This window comes from Brachyistius frenatus, unplaced genomic scaffold (assembly GCF_029030835.1).
Source record: "Brachyistius frenatus isolate BFR_SWC_R1_liver_20210118 unplaced genomic scaffold, ASM2903083v1 Contig_101, whole genome shotgun sequence".
In the NCBI taxonomy this organism is placed as follows: Eukaryota; Metazoa; Chordata; class Actinopteri; family Embiotocidae; genus Brachyistius; species Brachyistius frenatus.
The window spans coordinates 737,228-757,326 of NW_027210700.1; the positions used below are offsets into that span (position 1 = coordinate 737,228).

The 20,099-nt window shown below is 43.3% G+C and overlaps 1 protein-coding gene across 5 annotated transcripts; it reads left to right on the forward strand.

Moving 5' to 3' along the window:
* The first annotated feature begins 71 nt into the window (after positions 1–71).
* gmeb1 (glucocorticoid modulatory element binding protein 1) lies at positions 72–15,812 on the forward strand. 5 transcript variants are annotated; one of them, XM_069711516.1, is made up of 10 exons: positions 72–1,201; positions 1,557–1,753; positions 1,898–1,950; positions 2,051–2,166; positions 4,477–4,580; positions 6,733–6,881; positions 7,966–8,091; positions 8,200–8,337; positions 8,597–8,734; positions 12,492–15,812. In XM_069711516.1, exons 2-10 carry the CDS (start codon positions 1,617–1,619, stop codon positions 13,343–13,345), a joined length of 1,815 nt encoding a protein of 604 aa, XP_069567617.1. In that variant the 5' UTR covers positions 72–1,201; positions 1,557–1,616; the 3' UTR covers positions 13,346–15,812. The 5 variants fall into 5 exon arrangements, with proteins under 5 accessions (XP_069567617.1, XP_069567621.1, XP_069567620.1 ...); XM_069711520.1 differs by having other exon boundaries at positions 8,612–8,734; XM_069711519.1 differs by having other exon boundaries at positions 72–387.
* Positions 15,813–20,099: the final 4,287 nt, after the last annotated feature.

Sequence of the window (20,099 nt, forward strand, 5' to 3'; positions counted from 1 at the left end):
TCAGGTGTCGCCGCGCCTGGAGGCGCTTCTGCGCCGCGTGTGTCGCGTAATAAAAAGCTGCTTTAAGTCGAGTTTCTGCAGACTTTACAGAGCGCGAGGAAACAGGGCGAGCGCTGTTCAGCAGGAAGTCATGCTATAACTGCGAAATGCGCATGCGCCGCAGCTCTCCACAAATCTAGGGATGCGTTTGTCTTCATAAAACGGTAAGGACAGGCTCACGTTGTACCGGCTGCTTTTAAATACACGCGCCTGCAAAATGCCATCCGTTGTTACGACGCAAGCAGCGGTTTTTACCCGGGGGGGTCTCGGGTTTATTGCGGAGCGGGTTCGGCCGGCCAGCCTCGTACAGACTGGAGGGGCAACGCCGTCGCCGTGCCGTTGTTTGCTGTACGTGCCGCCGCACAGGGAGACGTCATTTTGAGGGGGAGCGGAGAGTTAAAATGCAGAGTTACGAAGGGACGTACGGTTCATAGACAAGCGGCACGTAGCCGTCACACTGTAAATGCAAAGCTATCCCCGTCTCGGACAGTATAGTTCACAATATCGACCGGATTCACGCACGTCAAGTTACGCCCTTGCGTTAGCTGTAATGGCTACCGCCGAGCCCCGTCTGAGCAGCTGTGAGGACCTCGGAGGACAGAAACAGTCCCGTCTCCCGAAAACCGAGACAACTCCGACAGATACGAGACTGTTACCTGCAACGACGCGGGCGGATGCAGCTTGTAGTGGAGCAGGAGCGGTGTCCTCCTCCCCCATGTTGGGGAGCATCCTGCCGCTTCTTCTCCTCCGTGGAGGAAGAAGAAGAAGAAGACACGAAACCTTCCTGTTTAAAAAGCGTCTCAAAATAACTTACGAATTAACTTACGACGGGACGCGTTACACGTGGCCGTGGAAATGTGGCCCCCACGTACACACCGCGGATCTCTCTTTATTAAAAGATGCTTTATATAGAAACGGAGTTGATATTGCTCGCTATAATATTTAATATATATTAAAAAAATATATTTTTTTTAAAAACATTTGTTTAATTTTAGCTATATAACTTTACCTAATGCTACATTAGTATTACTGAATTTGTACATTTATATTATTTTAATTGTCATTTGCTACAAGTGGGTGTTAGTTACTGTTTCTATTAGCTGGCAAGACAACAGCAACATTAAAAGGACAAATTTCCAGATGAAGTTTGGTTTTGTTAATGGTAAATGGAGGGAAATGTATTATATATATATATATATATATATATATATATATATATACACACACATACATATATATATATACACATATATATGTATGTGTATATATATATATATATGTGTGTGTATATATATATATATATATATATATATATAATATACATATGATATATTGCAGAAAGATTAAATTATATTTGAACACCTAACTATGTTCTAACGTGCCAACATGTACACAGTGTTTACATTTGGGTTAAAGTAGTCAGTGTAGCTCTAGTTGTGATATCAGATCATGTTTGTTTGTTTGTTTATCATATCATGTTTGTTTTTTTTTTTTTTTTAATGTGTTCATCCTGTCAGATGAACAAACTCCTGGATAGCTGTGGCATTAAAGCAGCCCCCCCCCTCTAGTCTACCCTCATGAGTGTGATGGCGACCACCGAAGAGGTCACGGTGTCCATGGGGGAGGTGGTGATGGTGAAGACCGACGGTGAAGGTGACCCTGACGACCCGAATAAGACTCAGGTCATCCTGCAGCTCCAACCAATCACCGCCGGGTATGTACTGATGCCAGCGTGCAGAGGAAAATTACAGTTCACTTCAGAACAATTTAACACAACAAGCATAGCTACATACAGGAGAAGCCAGCTGATCCGCCATTATGGAGAGTCATGTCAAAATACCAACTATTTTCTTTTCAGGGACGAATCTGCTGAAACGGATGCTGCTGTCATGGCTGTTGAAGCTCATCCAGGTAAGAGGCTGTCACAATGATGTTTGGACAACGTGGAAGTTGTACTCGCGTATAAGGATTGTAAATTACACGTTAGTGAACGTGTGTTTCGGTCCTGCAGACCAAACCGAGGGAGATGAAGTTGAAATCGGCTGTCCGATAACATGCGGAGACTGTAAAGCTGTGCTGCTGGTGAAGAAGTTCGTGTGCCCGGGAATCAATGTGAAATGCGTGAAGGTTGGTATTCATCAGTTCATATAAATACGTGCTGCTGACACGTGTCCCCATATTGAGTCACCTATTTATTATTTATTTCCTCTCACTGTAAACTTGGTGGCTTCAGATCACTGTATGCTGAGTACAGCTGTCAGTAGACGTGTGCCTACGCTGACTAAGCTGAATCTCTCCCGGCTGGTTAGATGATATAAATGTTCTCTTTCATACTGTTTGAAACAGATTTACTCGCTAATTTTTTTAAACATTGGAGTTATGAACGAGTTGAATTAAACAGGCGCTCACGATCATCCTTCATAGCTACTGTAGCTGTGCCTGTAATGAACAGCTAAGTACAACAAATGTTCTGAACCACATGAAATGTTTTATAAGCATCAAGTCGAAGAAAAGAAATCTATCTACGTTTGTCACTTTAACCTTTGAAGCGATGGTCAGCAGCAGATAACAGCGAGAAGCTGCTGTCTTTCATCACCGTGTTGTTCCCTGATGTTGATAATTATCATTGAAGCTCAGCAAATCTGTGCATTTTAAAGACCTCAGGAGCAGAAGTCTCCTGTGCTCTCTGAAAAAAAAAAAAATTGCACATTCACACACCAATTACAACTCTCTGTAATGTGCAGTGAACTGCTCACAGTGTTGAAGAATGCCCCCTTGTGGGATCAGTAAAGTATATCTATGTATATATCTATCTAGAACCCAGCTGTGGTAAAGGAGAGCAGCGCTGCAACACCAGCAGGCTGAGATGAAGGAAACACAGTAAATTACAGTAAAGACGGGCACAGAGTTTGATCAGCTTTCATTTAGCAGCATAGGCAGTGCTAAGGCGTTAGGTATGGGGGAGTTCAATTACTAGAGGGAGAGGGGGGGGGGCACAAAGTGTTGGTCTGGTGCTCCTCACGGCCAACCAGACTCTGGCTTAACAGCAACGCTTACAAATAAGAAAGTCCTCATGTTGCTAAAATACTAATTGCTTAATGAACCTTATCCAGCTGTGAGCTTCTGATTTAAAAAGGACAGTTGAACTTCCTATCAGTCATGTATAAATGTGCTGGTGTCATTAAACTGAGAAGGCGCAACAGAATAATTCAACTCATTCTTCACTCAGATTGATATTAATCCATCTTGAGATGTTTGTTTTCTTGTTGTTAAAGAGGATCACAGTCATACATTGAAAATGGTGTTTGCACGTGTCTGCGAGACAAAAGAGTTCAAACCTGAGCTCATTCGGACCTTTATTATTTTAACCAGCATGTTTTCTTCTCCCCCTCTGCTTTCTCTCTCTCTGCTTCTGGACTTCTGTCCTGCATCTTTCCATGATACAGGCTATAATTAGGAAACAACAGAAACAGCTCAAAGCAAACTCTGCAGGACTTTCCGTGACTGCAGTAGACACTCTCTTCCAGCTAGTTTCAGCTCCTGTGCATGATGTAAAGGAAATTATGCAGGTAGCCTAGGTTACCATATATCATTATTAAAAGTATAGCAATAATAGCTTTAAGTTTGTGGTGAGTATTAATGGTTCCTAGTTGTACACTGTCCAAAAAACAAAATCATGATTTTGTTGAGGTTATTTTTTTCAGATTTTAAAAATACTTCAGTGATAATTATTAAGCTCCGCCTCAGTTTACCAGATAGGAATACATCAAAATACTCCCAGATGGACATCTCACGTGTTCCCGACTCAAGTTTAGTATAGCAAAGTAGTGAATTGTCTTATGCTTCATACAGTTTGTTTTAAATTGTGGTTGCTGCTGGGCTCATTGTGATTGCAGATTGTGCAGCAAGAGACTGTTGAGGTTTTTTTTTTAGGAGTGAACCTCAAAAGAATGATAGACTTTCAATTGGTCCATCCATCCCCCCTTTATCTCTCAGTAATCTGGGTCCAGGTTGTATCGATTTAATTAATCATATTCTGAATTATTTTGATATACTGCTGGGAAGAAATAAAAAAGAATTGCTATGACAATACAATATTTTATTCAGATATTAAGTCAGATTTTAAAATAACAATCTGCCCACATTTAGTACACAGCAGTCGAGAAATCCGCCCCGGAAACTAAAAAAACAAACTTAAAAACATCAAAAATTATGGGAAAAATGTTTTGTATTCCCTCTTGATATAAAATAGTAAAGAGCATCAATCCTGTGTTTCAGCTTCATACATCCAAAATGATTCATAAACCACAGTACACCTATTTTTTTCAGCACATAGAAGAAATATGATACTATAAATGATGTCTATTGTTTCTGGTGTTTCATCATCTACATAATGAGCTAAATTTAACAACTTGACCATCTCTCTCTCTCCACTAGTATGAAGACCAGCTGATCAGTCCCAAGCAGTTTGTGCACATTTCTGGAAAAGCCACTCTGAAGGACTGGAAGAGAGCCATCAGGATGGGGGGAGTCATGCTCAGGTGAGGCTGTTTACTCTTTCAACACTCAGCCAAAACCATATTATACCATATTATTTCATTATTCGGAGTGCTGGCTGGTTGTACGACACCTCATGCTAATTAGTCCTTATCACAGCCTCCATGCAGGCTCATACATATGTATTTCTGCAGACGTAAGGAGCAGAGATGTGACTTGTCTAGAATAAATATCCAACATATGACACCATCAAATAGTCTGTGTGGCTTTCTGAGCAGAAACTAAGTAGATCCTCTCTTCTGAGCTGTAAAGAACATGACAATAAAATCTCTCTGAGTTTTATTACATTTCCTGTCCTGTTTCTGTTCATCAGGTTAAAGCTGCACTAATCACTAATTTAATATTGACAATGTATCAAGTAACCGTGGTTAACGTAAAAGGCGTTACATATTGTATTTCATAATGGAAAATCTGGCTGTGACTGCAGTTCCCCTCAGCTCTATAGATCTTTTTAGCCTCTTTTAGCTCTTTATTATAATGAAGAGCCCATCATCAACCTTGTTTTTAGCTTAAGCTGTAAATTATTTCAACTACGAGCTGAGAAAAGTTGAGACTTTATTATCCTCACAGGGGAAATTCACTTGTTTTAACAGCACAAAAGTAGCCTGGTGTTATTAGATCCAAATTCACTGTGCTGTAACTGTTAAGGGAAGTTTCCAGTTGTTGCATCCTGATTGGCTCGGCCTCGGCCTAATTTTGAAACTATTGCAGCAGCCTTGACCAATCAGCATTGACCACCATATGATGCATGTTATCTAACGAAACTCACCCGAGTTGTGAACAACAGAGAGCCTTCCTCAATGTGAGCAGAGTTTAATGTCATGTCAGGAAATGACTTTTTGTATTTGTATTTTTATTTTTATTTGTATTTGTATTTGTATTTGTATTTTTATTTTTATTTGTATTTGTATTTGTATTGCTCCGGCTTTGATACCACTATACATGGTAGAGTTGCTACAACTGTTCACATAGTTCATCAAGCTTTATCACCACCGACATTGGAACTACTTTTGGAAACAAACACTTAAAAACGTCTTCACACTTCGTCACCCTCACTGGCTCCTGTTTGGTCCGTCCTTCTGATTCTGATGAATTCAACATTAATGCAAAGGAGGTTTACTGACTATTACTACAATATAGACTGAAGCTGTGAGCAATAGGCAGGCGGAGCCACTGAGGCATAAAGGTGGAAGAAAGTAGTGAATATGTAACCAGGAAAAAAAATTCTAAAAACATACAAACTCTCAACAAATATGTACATTTACAAAATAAACACAAATATGTAAAATACACATTTGGGATGGGGCTTGATTTTAGAATGTATTATATCATAATAAATCTAAAAGTTTATGCAACTATTGTCTTGTATTAAAAACTATGTTTTCCCTTGTTTTTACTGGTGCCTGGCAGAGACACTGCACCTGTTAAAACTATTCCATTAAGAAACAAAAGAGGAAGAAGAGCACGGTACTAACAGGTGTCAGTGAAACATGTGTGGCGCTGTGAGATTTGATGCTACGGTACAAACAGGAAAAACACCTGAGGGCGACTACAGAAGAAGAAAGAAGTTGTGTATGCAGCTCAAAACTATAAACAAAAATAAAGATGCAGGAAATACTCTCCAGAGAAACACAAAGAGAGAGTGTGACTGTAAAAGACTGTAGCTCTGAAAAACCAACGCTTCTGAAGCTTCATATTAACTTCACATCAATGTTCCACTCCAGGTAATGAACAGAAAAAGTCGCTCCAGCAAGCAAAACCTTATTTAGAAACCCACAAATATTCTACTGCACGACTGCTCTTCCTGCACTGTGGGAGGCTCGTATGTGCTCCTCACATGTTTTGTGTGAACTGCTCTGAATATTGCTGCCACTCAGGCTGTTTGTGTGGGCAACTCCTGCACATGAATCAGCCGCTGCACTTTATGCAGTCGCCCTCGTCAGTTGAACTGCCAAACAAGTGGAATAAGTGTACAGAGTCCGAAAGGTTCTCCACTTGCAACCAGAAAATGTAACTCAGGAAGTGACATATCAAATATGGCAGGTCAGTTCTGAGGGATGTGAACGGTTTTGACAGCATTGATGGTGTCAACAGTGAAACTAAACTCTTTTTATTTCCTTCATCTTTGCCCTCCAGAAAAATGATGGATTCTGGTCAGCTGGACTTCTACCAGCACAGCACACTGTGTACCAACACGTGTCGCAGCACCAAGTTTGACCTTTTAATCAACAACACACGCTTCCCTCCGGACGGCAGTGGGCTCACTACGCCCACGACCTCTCAGGGTGAGAATATATACAGAGTGTACTGGAAAAAACATGTCAAAGGAAACTTCATATGTATTTCAGGCACATTTGGGTTGCTTTATATTAAGTGTGTTGGCAGTAAAACAAGTTTAAAAACCAAGTAAAAAAATAAAAATCAAAGTCTTCTCCATGATGTCATTTACAAGTTACATGTTTGCTGTTTAGTGCACGTTTCTGGTGAACTTGATGACAGCTTCATCAGGTTAGACAGACATACTTCCCTGATGACTCACCTCTGATCCCAAAGCTTCTTCAGGTTTTTAGGATGCCAGCTGAAACATCTTCAAGAAACTAAAAGAAGTCCAGTTGCCTTGTGATAAAACTGACTGTGACCTGGACCTCTTTTTTCACTGTTTTTGAAAGCTCAGCTTCACTAAGCCCGGCCCACCGTATACAAAACACTATAGAAGTGTGGGAGTCTCTCTGAGGGCGCTACAACCTGTCATGTGACAGAAAGGGGAAGCTCAGCTTGAACTTGAGCCAGCCAGCTACTGTACGAGCATGACATCATGTTGAATCACTTGCTAAAAGAATGCCCTGTTATATTCCATGATATTAATACAATATTGTATGATAATATTAATGATAATTTGATAACCACTGCACCGATTCCCTCCAGAAACCTAGAGAAATCCCAAACCAATGTTCAGAATGAATAAAAGATGAGTGGTTTGTTACAGAAAGAAGAGATCTACCTGTGATATATACAGAATAAACAGTATAAACAATAGATAATATACAATATATAATATAAAAGAGACAGTGCACCTTAAGATGGTAGAAGTAGACAAACAAAAAGAAGCTCACTGCTGTACTGCTTCTGTTCCTGATCTTCCCCTCACATGTTGTAGCCTTGAGAGTCTCCCAGAGACGAGCAGCAGCGGCGTCGACAGAAGTGCCGAAGATCCAACTTCCTCCAAAACAGGCATCCTCTGTTTACAATATACAGACTCCCGCTCTGTTCACCTTATAGCTGACACACAAGCACAGAGATTTTTCCGGGTCAGTTTTTGTGTTCATCTATGATACAAGTGTAATGTGTTATCCCATGTGTAAACTGCAGCTCAGGTGGTGCTGGGTAACGGTGGTGCAGTGGGAGAGGACCGAGTCGAAGTCCTGAGTGGGAAGTCGGAGTGGAGCTCGAGCTCGCTGGAGTCTGCAGACAAGAAGGGATCAAATGAGATCTCAGGTTACATCCCAGCTCAGATCTTTACATTCACAATGAATATGATATCAGCTGGAGAGCATTCATTCATATAAACACAGAGACTCGTCTGTGCCGTGTGTTCGTCCACAGAGGACACGCTGAACTTCTGGAAGGGCATCGCTGACGTGGGTCTGCTGGGTGAAGTGGTGACCAACATCAACACGGAGCTGCTGGAGCTGCTGAACAGCGTGCAGCTGCACAGCGAGCCGGCTGCCTTACAGGACACAGGTACACTACTACGCTAACACCTACTGACTGCTGCAAACAGAAGCGCGTGCAGGCGCATGTGCGTGAAAGAAATGGAAAGAAAGAACAAATTCAGCTGCTGTTGGAAGCTGATGGATGAAAATCCAACCTCAAACGGCTTTAAGAGCGGTTTCTGTAACAGTAAAGACCGTACATTATGCTTTATAGTACAACCGCTGAGTTTGTTCCTCCTTTCTGACTGACCAAGTGACCCTGTGATTGATTGCCGCACTGATCCCAGATTCCTGTCTGGTAGAGGTGGCGGTGCTCAGTAACCTCGCCCAAGTCTTCGGCCTGCTCGACTCGGTCAAGAAGATTGTGGAGAGGAGGAGGCAGCAGACGGATCCCAGCCAGGAGCAGATCCTCAGCACGCTCACCAGTGAGTACACAGCCAGTACAACACTCCCCTCCGGGAGACACCACCGATCCACTGAACACGTCTGAAACATTTTTATTAACTCGTTTTCAAATGTCTTATTTGTCTCGTTTGTTTTGTTGGTAATGAGCTGTTTTATTTTCATTCAGTAACCAAACAGATTACTGCAGTTACAAAATATACTGAAGAATGTAGCTTCTTTGATTGAAACACAGTCGGCCATTTTAATTGTGATTTTGGGACTCGTTACCAGACAAGCATGACTCTGATGAAAACTCCTCTCATTAACCATCAAACGTGAGCCTCACGTTGTGTCGCTGCTCTGTGATGTTCATCAGCTTCACCTTGTGTCTGACTGGAGGGACTCTGCTGCAGCTGCACTAGAGAAAGTGGAAATAATCTCCTTTTCCATTCATTGAACATCAATTAAATAAATCGCTGATGCTTTGAATTCATTTAAAGTTACCTGAGATTGAACTCGTTGAACTGCTGCAGGCCACAGACTACAGGGCAACACCTTACTTTAACCTGCTGAATGGTGCATGAATATTTACACATTGTGAGTACCTGTCATGGAAATATGGCATCTTATAGTTGTTTTGTGGATTTTAGATCATTTAAATCTGTTCACGACAGCACTGCTAAGTTATCTCACATTTGTACACTTTCTTTCCTTCGCTGATGCCTGTTAGAGAGAGAGGGAGATGAAGGGGATTTGTTGGCTGCAGAATGATTCATTATATTTCACATTTCTGTTGCTTGACTCTGAACCTTGTTGTTGAACATCAGAGCAGCTAAAACAACACAAAGGTTGCAGTTTCGTTACCAGTTTTTAGTTGTAATAATTACAACGTCCATAGCAAGTCTCTGTGTTGTGATAAAAGATAACCCGTCTCTGCCTCCTGAACGTGCCGGGTCTATGTTTGCCAGCTCGCGCCTCTCAAGCATCAAATTCACATGTATGTGACTGCGCGTATTTGTTTTCATTGCTCCATTTCATTTCTCGAGCTTTCTCTTGAAGCAGCAGTGTGTAGGATATGGTGGTTCCCCTCTGATAGTCAACGTGTTGAATTATTAGTCGGTGGCTCCGTCAATGGAGGTAGAGGCACATTTCACACGCAGATATTGAACCCTCGGGTTGAAGGGAGTTTAGTTGGACACTGCAGGCACACAGAGGAGAACCAGGACCAAGCTGCTGCTCCGCGCTGAGGTTCAGGTTCTGAGTGGCGGGCTAAGACCGGGTGTCGCCGGGCGGGAACTCTGCACTGGTTTCTGTGTGCATCCTCATGTAAGTCCATCAGGCCTTGGCGAGGGGGTGGGGGGCACAAAGTTGTCGAGAGCGAGGCCCAGACTACGGAGGGTTTTGCACTGGCACTGAAGGGGTCGGACTCGTGTGCCTCAGGAGACTCGCATGGAGGTCCCCGGGGGAGCGACTGAGTTCAACACCTTCTGCCACGCGCCCCTGGAAACAAGAAAGCCTCAGCGATCCGTAGAGAAAGGAGAGAACACTGCTTGTTTTCTAAGTGTCAGGTAGTCCGTATGATAAATAAACATTAACAGAGTCAAATCTTTGTATTGAACATCCAAATCTGATCCGACTGACAAAATTGAGAGTCGACTACAGCCTTCGTAAAACACGGCGGTGACCTGCTCCCAACCTGGATATTTAGAGCTCGTTCTAAGATGACACAAACCCAATGATTAGTTTGAGGTGAATACACACTAATAAATGACACACGAGGGTGATGACATGGTTCTGACCCGTCCTGCTCCCTGAGATCACCCACACTGTTTTTATCCCGCTGAATGCAACAGCTCATCGTTCTCATTTACATATCTTTCTGTTTTTCTTGTTTGATGCTGGAACTGGTGTGAAATATGATCACAGCTCAGAAATGGACTAATATGTTTACCGGCAGTCCCCACCAAGGTGGTGAGCGTCAGGCATTATTGCTACATCATCTCACAAAATAAAACGCAGCCAACATAGTTTTCCAACACATATTTCTCTGATAGAGTGAAATAGAAGTAAATGACAGCAGCTGTGTCGTGAGATCGACTGTACTGACATCTAAAATGAGTGATGACACCCAGCGCTCTCATCTCCTGTAACGACGAAGATATGAAAACACAGATGGCTGTCCAACCTCGGAGGACATATTTATGTGTTCCCTTTACCATCTCTGGGCTTCAGTTGTTTTTTTGTTTCTGATTTATCTGCCTCAGTGTCCCTCTTCCTGTCTACAGTTTGTCATCCGTTAATGCAGTTTCGGGAGAAATTAGGAGTGTTTGTTTTGTTGCAGAAGATCACCCACTAATACAAACACGGCAGACTCGCAGTGGCATAAAAATGAGACCGCTCGGAGCCGATCGTATTTCAATTAACCTCGCAGACCTTTTTCAACCTGGCAAGAAAGCAAATGGAAAAAGTGTGTTTATGCTGATGGAGAATCAATGGACGACACCACACCGCTCCACCAGCACCGAAGTCACTGTTTGGAAGTGAGGGAGAGGAAGAGTGATGCATCAATTAAACCCCGCTCACAAGTTGTTTATGGTTACATGTGTCCCTCAAACTTCAACTGTAACATCAGCATCACTGCCAGTTCACAGTATTCAGAATTCTGTCTTCAGCTCTGGGTGAAACATCCTGAATACATTATCTTGGATACATTTTTCCGAATGTTTGTGGTTCACCTGTAAAAATCGTTCAGTCGACAGGAAGGAGGCTAATAACTGTCAGCCACACATCAAAGAAAAGAGTTGTGTTCACTTTTCTTTGCATCAGAACGGGGAAATAAATATATGTAGAATGTAACTACACGTAGAGTTGGAAGCAGCTACTTCAGGCTTGGTTTGCTCTGAAAGTAAAAGTCCTGTTAAAAAATGTGAGGTGACTCACTTCTCCAGGGTCGATGCCTGTGGACATAAAAACTTGAGGGCAGAAGTTGCCTCTGACTCCTGATGTGCAATTTGGTAACAAACATCTATCTAGTGTCATCGGTAATGTTGCATTTAGATTTTGTACAACCGCCGTGTGTTGAGGAGTCGGTATTTATCATCAGAGGTGGGAACCTTTGATGATCTCGTGATTCCATTCGAATTTTCATTTGAAAACGGAGCAGTTCACTGAGATGCATCAGAGTGGTTCACTGAGTTGTTCAACTTTTGTTTCACAGCCACTCTGCTGTAACGTTCAACATCACAGGGCTTCTGAAGTGAAGCACATAAAAAGTTATTTTCTTCGCCTTATCTTAGTTGGCTAAGTTTTGCAAAGTGCTGCAGTGTGTGTTGGTCAGCTGGTGTCAGTTTGTTAGTGCAGGAGTTTGTTGGTGATGGGATGTAACTTATTCATAAAATACTTCCCCTTTATGTTGCAAATCAAATTATTGGCGGCCGTGGAGCCGCCTCGGAGCTGTTCACAACAATGTTATTAACTCACTGAAGTTGATTTCTGTTATTGGATTCAAAATCACAACAGATAAAAGAAGAGACGTTTTGTGTCTCCCACATTTGTCCTGTTAGCACAGTGTTTGAATACTAAATGTGAAACAAGACGGATGACGTTTTTATTAAGTCACTGTTTATGTTTGGAGACTGGACTTGGCATTTGCTGGCTTAAGGGTGCCCACCATGTCTGATGAATATTGATGTCAAAGATCAATATTAGGCCGTACACAATCTGTGGTGGGGAAAATGAAATGTTTGATGCTTGATGATCGCACACTGAGTCATTGTGAGTCCTGTTGTGTGTCTGCAGACCTGGAGGTGCAGCTGGAGGAACAGAGGAAGCAGCAGCAGGTGCGAGCGTTTCTCTCCTGCCCGCAGCCCGCCAAAACCAAAACTCCCACCAAGCGGCCGACCAAGCGGCCTCGTCTCCAGAGGCCCGCCTCCACCACCACCCTCCTGACCTCGCCCATCACCCAGCAGGCCGCGCTGCAATCCCAGCAGTTCACCGTCCTCTCCCCCATCTCGCTGTCCTCCGTGGGCCAGCCGTTTACCGTGGCCGGCCTCCCCATCGCCTCCCTGGGCCAGTCCTCCAACGCGGTCACCCTGCTCCCCGCCGGCTCGCAGCTCTTCACCCGCTACATGGTGACCGGAGACGGGAAGGCGGACACCATCACCTTGCACCCGTCCTCGGGGCTCACGCTGCTGGGCACCACCGCCATGCAGGACTCCAGCCAGCTGGGCACGGTGGTGAGCCCCATGGAGCTGGTGCACCTGAGCCAGCACACCGGCGGCGGCGATATGGTGCCCATAGAAGGCCAGGTGGTGGACGGCACCATGCTGGTGCAGCAAGAGGTGATGCAGGCTGAGGTGGAGGCCGGCCAGGAGCACACGGTCATCGAGATCAACCCGGCTCCGGTGGAGCAGGCGGTGGGAGTGATGGAGCTGCAGCTGACCGAGGCGCCGGGCCGAGACGGGGCCACCATGGTGGTCCAGAGCGGGATGGAGGTGACGATGGCAGCGGAGTCGGTGGAAACGCAGTGCCAAATGCAGGAGGCGCAGACTGAAGGGGTTCAGGGGCTGCAGCTGGACGCCAGCGGACAGTTGTCAGGCGTCCAGATAGTGGTGATAGGAGACAATTCTCAGGAAGAAAACAAGGTCAAATGAGACTCACTTTTATTTTATCCAGCACAGGTAGGAACTCATGGCTGACAGACTCGTGAAACTGTAAATATCCAGAATTTCCAAATTCACACACTGCTTTGGCCTCAGACTGAGCACTAGCGTACATGCTCCTCTCAGCGTGTTCATTCTTACTGAAACAAACAGGCATCACAACAAAGAACACGAATGCCTCCGTTTGTTTTGTATTTGAAGGATAGTTCTGGTTTATGACAACTTCGCTCTTATTTTTGGAGTTCTGGCCGTCATTTCTATTTTCAGTATTTATCCTTCACTCACCGAACTGCAGACATCGTAAAGCACGGAGACGTTGCTGGGAGGAGAGCAGGGAGGTGATCAGACAGGCTGTAAACGGGCTGAGACCTAACCGAACATGTAAACATCCACCGCGGTTTACAGGCTGACTGATTCGCTGAGGACTGTGTTTCCTGTACAGTGATGCATCATAGGTCCTGAACCAAACCTCTACGCAAGGGTTATTTTTGTGGAGATGATCTCGAACTAAAGTATGTCAGCACGTATCACGTACAGTCGATCTGCAGCTACTCAATCTGGAGCATTTACCACAAATTTGCTTTTGCAACCAACGAGCTAACGTTTATAAAGGAAGGTTTGACAGAGCTGGACTGTCCCTCTACCAAAACCTCTGTTTGTGATTTTATCTCCAAACTTTGGACAGACTCTGTTAAACAGTGCAGGAGGCGCTCAGTGAGGCCTGCTGGTGAGATGGATTAATGCATTTAAAGACTTACCACAGGCCTGTCTCAGATGAGACAGGAATAGTGCGTCGGTTAATCAACTACGTGCATGTGCACTACGTAAGCTGTGTTTCAGAGAAAGTCCCATTTTTATTTTGCCGTCATTATAAAAACCGTCTGTGGTGCAACAAAGTTTCCAGGTTTATTAATCTGGATAATCTTTGTCTTGTTCCCGGCCTGCGTGAGCGTCTCCTCACTCGTACGGTATCCCGGTGTCCACGAGGGTCTGTGTGACGTCCTCACAGCAAAACGTGTGACACAAGCAAACTGGACACTTGTTTTGTGTTCCGTGTGTCTGTCGTCATGCGTGTTCCAGATTCACAGCTCTGTTCTCCTTTTCCTATTTCCTAACATCCGGCCAAACACAGTAAACAAAGCAGCTCTTGTTTTGCTGCCACGAGGTCTCCGTCGTGTTTCTCAGTGTGCCTCCAGTTGTAGTAGAAGCCTGTGCAATTACACTGACGCCCACAGAAACCATGAAGTTTGTTGTACAGATATGTTGTTCTCATAAAGCTCATCAGTTATTTTCAATTACTCTGCAGATTTTTGAAAATGTTGAAATACCAGCAAGTTTACTGATAGTTTCCTGTAGCTCAAGCTTGTGTATTCCAATAGCTTGTTTTATTTGACGCAAATCCCCAAATCTAAATATTTTCAGTTTACTGTTACATATGACAAAGAAAAGCAGCAAATCATCACGTTTATGAAGGTTGAAGATGAATATATTTGGAACTTTCATGAAAACTCGACCAAAACAATGCATCTATCGTCCATACATCATCTAATACGTTTACTGTTGATGAACCGATCGTTGCAGCTTTAATACCAGTATTATTATCAGTAATGAAAATGACGGCCAAAACTAAGAAAATTAGTCCTGCGTTGTGGTAAACCATAATTTTCCTTTGAGCCTCCAGGAACAACCTGAGGACGAGACGACGCACTGCAGCTGTGTGCTGATCAGCCCTCATCCTCGTCCTCGTCCTCGTCCTCGTCTTACAGACTCGGCAGCAGCCGGCTGCAGATCTCTGCTGCCCGTCGGACTCTTTACCAGGAACAGTGTTGGCGGTACGGGAGGCTGGGAAAGTTTGCACTGTGTGTTATTGTCGTAGTTTCGCACCCGAGCTGTGTTGGGTTGTTTTTGCACTGTGTGACGTCCTGCTGGGACGACAGGAAGACGACGACGCCTGCTCTCTCCACATTTCTTCAGAATAGGGCCACGCTATTGGTCCCATTGTTTCTGTGCAGCGGTGAATGAACACAGACCGAACTCCTCACTGAAACTTCATCGCTGCTGCACTTCTTCTCAGTGGTTTCTTACTGCCTGATAGATCTTTTTCCACTATTCTTTTATCGCGAACACCGATTTGCTTTAGTTTTCTCAGTATCATAGATAGTGTGAGCTACTGGGCTGATTGTTTGAGTCAGGATATAAAAGAACATATATATACTTAATGTCAAACTTGCCTGTATTTTACACTTCTAAAGTAGTGTTTTTATTTATTAGTTTTCAAACTGAAAATAAGGGCCTCTCTGTTTAAGGTGCAAACATGAATTAATTTGAGTTCATGGTTAGAGCTCACATCAGCAAAGACCTGTTCAAGACTTGTGCTTTTCCAATAATTTAATTTAACAAATGAGGGTATTTGCATACTGACTTTGTAATGTGTTTTAATATCAGATTAAAACTTAAAGAAACACAGGTGGGAGTGGTTGTTTCAGTGTTTGACCAGCAGAGCGCGCTGCGTGTTCGCTGCACTACGGGCTCAAACATGAGACCAGAGCTACAGCTGCATTAAGAGACGGTGGAAATAGTGCGCCGCTGTAATCTCGGACTCCTCCGTGTGTCAGGTTTATTGCGGTGGACGGCATATAATCTGCGCCGCCGAGGTCCGTGATGGGCAGGCCTCTCTGGAGGATGAGCCGTGCTGACAGGGCACCGGGGCTCGCTTGGTTATTACATTTCCCTCTTCTTGTAGCCCCCCTAACACTCCCAGACAGGCTGCATGAGGGGAAGGCATCAGGATTCGAGTTGTACAAGAACAAAGACGCGCAAATGTACAAACCAGAGGGCTGAAACACACACCGAGATGAACTAATTGTGTGTGTGTGTGTGTGTGTGTGTGTGTGTGTGTGTGTGTGTGTGTGTGTGTGTGTGTGTGTGTGGGGAGTGTAATACGAGGGAAACATCATCATCAACAGTGGCTGAATGCGATGCTACTCGGGGGGGCCAGGTGGGGGCTAAAAGGTTGAGAAACTGAGCCTCGGGGGTCATTGTGTGGTGCAGGAGGAGAGGACACGCTGTCTGAGTAAATTACAGACATGTTCCACAGACTGTAGATTGGATTTCCTCAGGCATCGGTTACATGTCGGAAATGTCTCGGAGGCTCCTGAGGGCTCGGAAGGCGGCTAAAAGACGGGCCGACGCGGCTGTGGAGCTGAGAACAGATCCGTGAGCGTGACATCCAGTAGTCGGTGAATATTACAGGCTTCGAGCTCTACAGCATCAGAAGAGACTCATAAAAAGATGAAACTCTTATGCCTGACTTCATAATTCAATGATAGACACGGTGACAAAAACATGCATGTCTGTCTTTTACATGCTGATTGTAACCAGGCCTGCTTCCATCGTCATGACATTCCTTATGTTTCGCTTGATGACTACTGAGAGCAAGAGTTTACAATGTTTTGAAAACTTTAGCAAATATTTCTGGGTTGATGATACGAACCTTTTATACCACATGTACCTAAAAATTAACAAGTTCTTAGTGTCTACTCCAGAAAACATGATTTAAACCACTGCATACTGAAAGTAGTTCATTAACTCAATGAACTAAGATGGAAAAATACTCAATTTTGATCATCTGCATTCATTTTTTGTTAACTCGGTGCAGCTGAACAGTTAAAAAGACATAATTGTGTTGGGTAATGTTACACACATACATCAAATCTTTAGGGAGGGCCTTTTCTACTCATCCAAAATAGAAATAGTCAAATTCCCTTTCTAGCATACTTCTACAACAACCCTGAAACACACAGGGCTTAGTGTTACTTTGGAAAGTCAACATGCCTATCGTTATCATGTACTGCTTGTTTTCACATCCAAACTGAGAGTCATTTACTCAACTGAAAAGAAAGATAGAAAATTGCTCAATTTTGATGACCAATTGTTTTACTTAAGGCTGCATCTGTTTCATTTTTGGTCTACTTCGGGCAGGTGACGAAGCTGAAAATGGCCGACTGTGCTATGGCTAACGTGTTCTACGTATCTAAAGTAGAAATTGTTAAATTCCTAAGAAGAATACCAAAACAATCTAAAACTTAAAACCATTGGATACATTATTGACTTACTGTATAAAGTTGACATGCAAATATGTTAGCAACAGGCTTAGTTTAGAGTTTATTTCTGGCGAGCTGACGACTTTAAGTCCAATCACACCACCTTTTAGCTCTGTTCTGGTCTCCACCAACTCCTGAAGTAAATATGTAGCTTTCTCGCTGCGATGCTCCCCGGGTCAGTCCCTAACTTTGTCTGACCGGTGTTTTCGGTGTACAATAGCCTGCGTAGAAACTGTGAATGCACTAATATCAGCACATCATTGGTAACGGCTTTAAAATGAAACTGGCATCAGTCCAAAATGAACCTTTCTGTCATTATGGCGGCAGATAAAATTATGCTTAAATATGCCTGAAGATATGTTCTTTCAGTTGGCTTTAATTGCTCTATGGTTGTACACTGCAACTCCACACAGTCCGTGTAGACAGAGATTACATTTGATTTATTTGGCAACAAGTGAAATCGCTCCCATTTGCCCTGGTTGAGCCTTATGACAGAATTGTCTCATTGGATCATTAGGATTGTCTATGGACAATCTTATATAAGCTCAGTTGAAGAAGTTTTTGTATTCATTTTTAAAAAGCATCCTATTTTTGTCTGCATCTGCCAGTGACTAAAAATCCAAAATACTAAGTCCTCCATGAGCAAAAAGATCTGAAAAGAGCTGCAGAGTTGAGTGATAGTTCTTTGTGGGTTTGTAATTATACGTGACACCGTAGTCAAGGCATGTATTCAGTTGAATTGTTAATAAACAAGACAGATCTGCATTCTGTAGCAATAGTAGCCTTGAGGCTGAGCACATGCATAATATTAGAAGTGGATACATGATTAAAAGATGGCTCTGATCATGTGTTTGCCTGGCGTATGAGACAAAATCTTTTTCTACCTTCAAGGTTTGCTCCTGCATTATGTGGTCCACTGCATTCATCAGTCTTCCCAACAATTTGCAAACCAAAGTAGCTTAATCCGCTCAGAACTTTGCTCAACGATGTTACAACCTAATTTCCAGATTTGTGATTTCATGATGCAACTTCTCTATTCACATTTGTTTGACATTTTTCAAAATAAAAGTAAAAACATTAGGTTAAATTAAATGCTTTTGCATTAGATATATTGCTTTTCAAGCTGGCCTTCAACCTCATAGACTTTACAATGCAATGACATGGAAATCGAAATAGCCTTTCTGGACTCTGGAAAACTTTTACAAATATAAAACCGCCATAAATTAAAGAATCCATAATATATAGAGCATGAATCAATCTCGTTTGCAGTCTGAGGTATGAAGAGTTTTGCAGATATCTTTTTTTACAAGGGGCCATCAAAAAGTTGTGAGATCGCTCCTGCGTACAAACAGAAAGCATACAGGATTGTGCACGGAGCAGGTGGAGGTCAGGTTACATCACTTGATCAACGGCAGCACCGGTGTCACACACATTTTTGTGACCACTGGTGTGTGCGTATTTGTGACGTTTCTTTATGGACTTGAGCAGAGAGTGCACTGTAAACTTTCTGTCACCTCAGCAACAGAGACCTTTAGGTTGGTCGGAGTGGCTTTTGTGTTTCAAGACGGGCAGAGCATCCCGGTCCAAGACCAAAGGAGGATGCTAGCGCTTTTCTTCAACATCCTTGGGATTGTGCACCGTCAATTTGTATCTAACGTTGTCGTGTCGGTTCTGATGTTTCTGCTTTTGAGTCCTAACAGGGGACACATTGGACACAAACAACATGAATTGTAGCTGGAAGGAAATAAGCTCCATCCATGGACTATATAAAAGAGGACGTAGCTTGCGGGTGTGAAAAATGAGGCGGACGCGTAAGTGCCTTCAGCTGTAATACCACAGGGTGCCTCTAGAGGTTGGCTTCAAAAAGCCTCCGGCTCCATAGACTCACTCGTCTAGTGAGTCTCAACTCAACTAGTCAACTAGTTTCATAAAATTATCAGTCAATATAAATTCTCCAAGAGTTATCTCTGTGTTGTTAGCTAAAGTCGCGCCTTCTTATTAGTTTTCTGGAGGTCCATCTGAAAATAACCACATCATGAATTATAAAATAAGCTTTAAAAAGATGTGTTTTTGGGGGTGTGTCTGTTTGATTGACAGGCTTGTGGTGCAATCAGGTTACAGCTATCGGTGGACGGGAATAGTATCGTCGGGTTTCCAATCTGATAGAGTCAAATCCACCGCTCGCTCCCAGCTCGTCCAAATATGGTCACTTCCTGCTCCAAACTGCTCCAAATTCACACACTACAGTCACAGTCTTCTTCAGCCTCTCAAATATGGTAATTTGCTGCTTTCCTCTGTTTAATGTCACTCCAAATGAAACAAAAGAAGCAATCAGAGGACATTACCTCGGGCTCTGGGACCTCGCTATTTGGTATTTTCACATTTTCCTAACATTTTACAGACAAACAATTCAGTGATTAATTGAAAAATAATCTTCAGACCAAGAATGAAAATTATCATTAGTTGCAGCCCGACTTTAAATCACAAGAAACGAGGACTGGATTGCAGCCCAGGACTTCTTCTTTCAGAGGGAACGAGCAGCGCTTTAAAGCTTAACTAAGCAGGATTTAAAACCTTCCTTATCGGTCTGAAGTGGCAATTATGGTGAAGTGGTGAGGGTGGGAGCTGCTGCCAAAAGATTT

Coding starts and splice junctions, on each gene's coding strand:
- gmeb1 (XM_069711516.1), top strand. CDS start 1,617: ATGAGTGTGATGGCGACCACCGAAGAGGTCACGGTGTCCATGGGGGAG. Junction 2,167..4,476: donor TCAATGTGAAATGCGTGAAG/GTTGGTATTCAT, acceptor TCTCTCCACTAG/TATGAAGACCAGCTGATCAG. Junction 6,882..7,965: donor TACGCCCACGACCTCTCAGG/GTGAGAATATAT, acceptor TGTAAACTGCAG/CTCAGGTGGTGCTGGGTAAC.